The sequence below is a fragment of the Crocuta crocuta genome, unplaced genomic scaffold, assembly GCF_008692635.1.
Source record: "Crocuta crocuta isolate KB4526 unplaced genomic scaffold, BGI_CrCroc_1.0 scaffold234, whole genome shotgun sequence".
Taxonomy (NCBI): domain Eukaryota; kingdom Metazoa; phylum Chordata; class Mammalia; order Carnivora; family Hyaenidae; genus Crocuta; species Crocuta crocuta.
In genome coordinates, this window is record NW_027529647.1 from 2,183,566 (window position 1) to 2,187,182 (window position 3,617).

At 63.7% G+C, this 3,617-nt stretch overlaps 1 protein-coding gene and 1 long non-coding RNA gene across 2 annotated transcripts in view; both read right to left on the reverse strand.

Moving 5' to 3' along the window:
• The window catches only part of FLYWCH1 (FLYWCH-type zinc finger 1), a gene marked incomplete at its 5' end in the record, with an annotated part of 12,543 nt that extends 9,646 nt beyond the window's left edge, over nt 1–2,897 (reverse strand). Inside the window, 4 exons of the mRNA XM_077762766.1 lie at nt 54–317; nt 440–865; nt 1,906–2,367; nt 2,627–2,897. Of these exons, the coding sequence (XP_077618892.1) occupies nt 54–317; nt 440–865; nt 1,906–2,367; nt 2,627–2,897 (1,423 nt within the window). The remainder of the gene's footprint in view (nt 1–53; nt 318–439; nt 866–1,905; nt 2,368–2,626) is intronic.
• Nucleotides 2,898–2,903: 6 nt separating this feature from the next.
• Nucleotides 2,904–3,617, reverse strand: part of LOC144230335 (uncharacterized) — a 10,838-nt gene continuing 10,124 nt past the window's right edge. The window contains exon 3 of the long non-coding RNA XR_013334749.1: nt 2,904–2,999. This is a non-coding gene — a long non-coding RNA (uncharacterized LOC144230335). The remainder of the gene's footprint in view (nt 3,000–3,617) is intronic.

A 3,617-nucleotide genomic window follows, 5' to 3' on the forward strand; every position in this document is an offset into this window, starting at 1 on the left:
TGGCTGTCTGGGTCGTCTGCCTGTCCCCTAGGCCCACCGGGCGTCTGTCCTACCTGCGCTCCCCCGCTGGGCCGCACCAGGGCGCTTCTCCCGCTGCCTCAGGGCCTCCAGGCCCCCCAGGTCAGGCGGGTGGCAGTGGCCGCGCATCACCGTCACCCGCTGGCCCTGGGTGATGGCGCGGCTGCGGCAGCCCATGCGGGCCTGGTCCCGGCACGTCCAGTACACCTTCTCCCCGGCCGCCTTCTCCCGCCTGTACAGGAAGGACTCGTACACCAGGAAGCTGCCCCCCAGAGGGGTCCTCAGGAACTCAGGGCCTCCTGGGGAGAGACGGGAGAGATGGGGGGGGAGTTCAGGGTCTTGGGGTCCCCTCCTACTTCCCTGGACCCGAAGAAGCATGGCTGGAGGGGGCCCAGCTCCAGGCCAGGTGAGAAGGACTCACCTAGGTCGTCGTCCTGGTCCCCAGCGGGGGAGCCCTGCAGCGCTGGGGGCTGGGCCGGGGGGACCTTCGTGCGCTTTCTAGGCCGGGCTCTGCTGAGCGGCAGGGGCCCGGCCCCGCTGCGGGAGAGCAGCTCGTCCACGTGGCCCCCAGGCCCACCCGGCCGGGCCTGCAGGGTCTCCATGGCCTTCTCCTGCTGCCGCCGGGCCTCCAGGCCCTCCACGTCGGGCGGGTGGCAGTGGCCGCGCATCACCGTCACCCGCTGGCCCTGGGTGATGGCCCGGCTGCGACAGCCGCGCAGAGCGTGGTCCCGGCACGTCCAGTACACCTTGTCCGCCACGGCCTTCTCTCGCTTGTAGAGGAAGGACTGGTGCACCAGGAAGCTGCCCCCGTAGCACGTCCTCAGGAACTCCAGGGGCGGGGGTTCTCCTGGGGGAGGGGGCTGGGCAGTCAGGGCACCGAGCAGAGGCCCAGGGGGTGCAGGGGCCAAGCGCCTCCTCCTCTATGCTGACCTTTATTGCAGCTTCCCCTGAGCTGGACGTGCGTGGGCCCCGGGCGCACTCCCACGGACCCCCCACCCAGGACCCGGGAGGAGATGCGGTTCCTCTCCTGAAGGTCAGTGCGGTGGCCACAGATCCCGGTGGCTACACATCACATCCAAGGTCACGCACCCGGGAAGGACGGAGCCGGCTTTGACTTCACAGGCTATGCGCTCAGTCACTCACGGCCATGCTTGTTTTTAGAGCTTATAAGCAACTTTTATCTAATTTTTGAATAATACATACACGTGCTATAGAAAACAAATGGTGGTAAAAGACACACAGGGAAAAACGAGTCTTCCATGCCCCACCTCGCCCCTGTCAGCCCTCGGTACCAGGACAGCAGCTACCCTAAATCCTTACATCCTTGAACCTGGGTCAGGAGGGAGCGAACCTTTGGGATGGAGACGACCTCACGCTTACTGCTAGTAAAAGCCACGCAGCAGACTTCAGGCGCCGGGTGCTCAGCACCAGCACAACCCAGACACCCCTNCCCTGCTCCTGAGCTGCACCCAGCCCCGATGGAGCTCCCAAAACTCCAGAACTTCAGCACATATTCTGAAGTCAACAACCTACACAAGGTGGGTCTGTGACTTGAACCTGGCCCAAAGCTCAACATTCTACCCTGGGCGAACCTTCCCTAAACTCCTGGGTTTCCAGGACCACCTGGGCCTGTGAAAACTCGGGTGTCTGGCCTCACACCAGACCCTGCTGCATCAGAAAGTTCCAGAAGGCCCTGAGACCCCTGGTTCTGGAGCACTAGCTGTAACCCATGGGCTTAACGATTTGGGGGACATGCTTATTTTTCAGTCATGTTGACTTTGAGCACATTACAAAGCCACGAGGGACCCCCCACTTCCATATAGGCACAGGAAAGGGCCTGCGGACTCCCGCTCACCCCAGAGTGGAGGCCAGGTGTGAGGCACTCACCGGTCCCCAGTGTTGGGCGTTTCTTGGGGGGCAAGCTCAGCAGTGACAGGGCTCGTAGGCCCTCGTCCTCCTCTGTGGCCGGCTTGCTCAGCACCACGCCGGGGGCGGGCTCTGGCTCTTCAGGGCACAGCCATGGGCCCACCCCCTCCAGTGGCTCCTCCACTTGGCCTCCAGGGCCCTCCGGACCCCCTAGGCCTTCAGGCAGGGCCGGGCTGGGCAGCTTCTGTCTCTTGCGCCGGGCCTCCAGGCCCTCCTCGTCAGGCGGGTGGCAGTGGCCCCGCATCACGGTGGCCCGTGGGCCCCGGGTGATGGCCCGGCCACGGCAGCCCAGCTCAGTGTGCTCACGGCACTTCCAGTATACCTTGTCCCCCACGGCCTTCTCCTGCTTGTACAGGAAGCACTCGAGCACCAGGAGGCGGCCCCCAAAAGGGGTCCTCAGGAACTCCAGGGGCGTGGGGGCTGCTGAGGGCAAGGGGGGGCAGGGTTAGCTGGTGCAGAGCAAGACTTGAGGCCAAGGGCATGGATGGGAATGACGGGGGATGCACAGGGATGAGATCGTCACACCAGCTTGAGACAGTCGTGATGAGAGACAAAGATGCTTAGCTCAGAGGAGGGATGGGACTCCAAGGCCACCCCCCTGGAAAGGGGGGACACAGGGCCTATGTCTGAGCATGCAGGGGCACAAAGGTGGCTGGGCCAGAGGCGCAGGCCTGGAACTCACCTGGGTCTGGCTGGCTGCATTTATGCTCAGGGACCTGGGGGGTTGGCTGGACTGTCTCTGCTTGCTCCTCCACTGGCAGGATCTGAGGGGTCCTGGCTAGTGTGTCAGGGTCACACATCTCCAGGGACAAGACACAGTGCTCTCCTTCGGGCTGGGAGTCTACCCCATCCACGTTCTCTGTGGAGGCTGTCAGCAGGACCAGTTTGGAGAACTTCCTGGGCTTCCTGGGGGCTGCGGGGACGACGNTGCCAGGGCCCCAGGTGGGCAGTGACCTTGTGCCTGAGCCGGCGCTGGCGCTGCCTCGGCTGGGGGGGGATGGGGCTGCAGAGGCGTCTGCACAATTCACAGTCACTGAGGGCTCCCGGATTCTGGCCTGGAGAAGCAGAAAAAAATGTATTATGGCGGTAGAGCTAGGGTGGAGCTGGGGCCCTGGGGTATCCTTGTGGGCAGACTGGGTGATGGGTGAGGGGCCAGGTTCTCCCACCTCCCCTAGAGCCCACATTCAAGACTGCAGCTTTCCTGTACATTTCACATTTCCTGCACATTTCAGCTTCTCATCTGAGAAGTCCAAGTTCTGCCAGTTCCAGTTCCCTCTGGTCCCCCATTCCTGCTCTGAAGTTCCCTGATTTGAGGCCCACATTCAGCTTCCCAAGAGTCCCCACCAAGATACAGCCAAGGCTGAAGGTGCAGAGGGGCTCAGCGTGCCCGAACCCCTCCTAACCACCCCCCTCACCCGCGCACTACAAGGCTGTACATCCCGAGGCAGCAGGTAACCCCATTCCAGGTTGGGGGTGGGGGACGCGAGACTCAAGGAAATCTTCCAGGTACCGGACACCTGACTGGGAGTCCCGGCTGGGAGTGCGCTTCCGCGTCATTCCCCTGGACGAGCCAACCCCTGCTGCGCCCGTGTGGCCCTTCCCTGCGCTGCGCATCGTGCCTCCCACAGCGACGTGGTGGGTCAGTGGTGGCTCAGGGGATGCGGAGGAGCGGG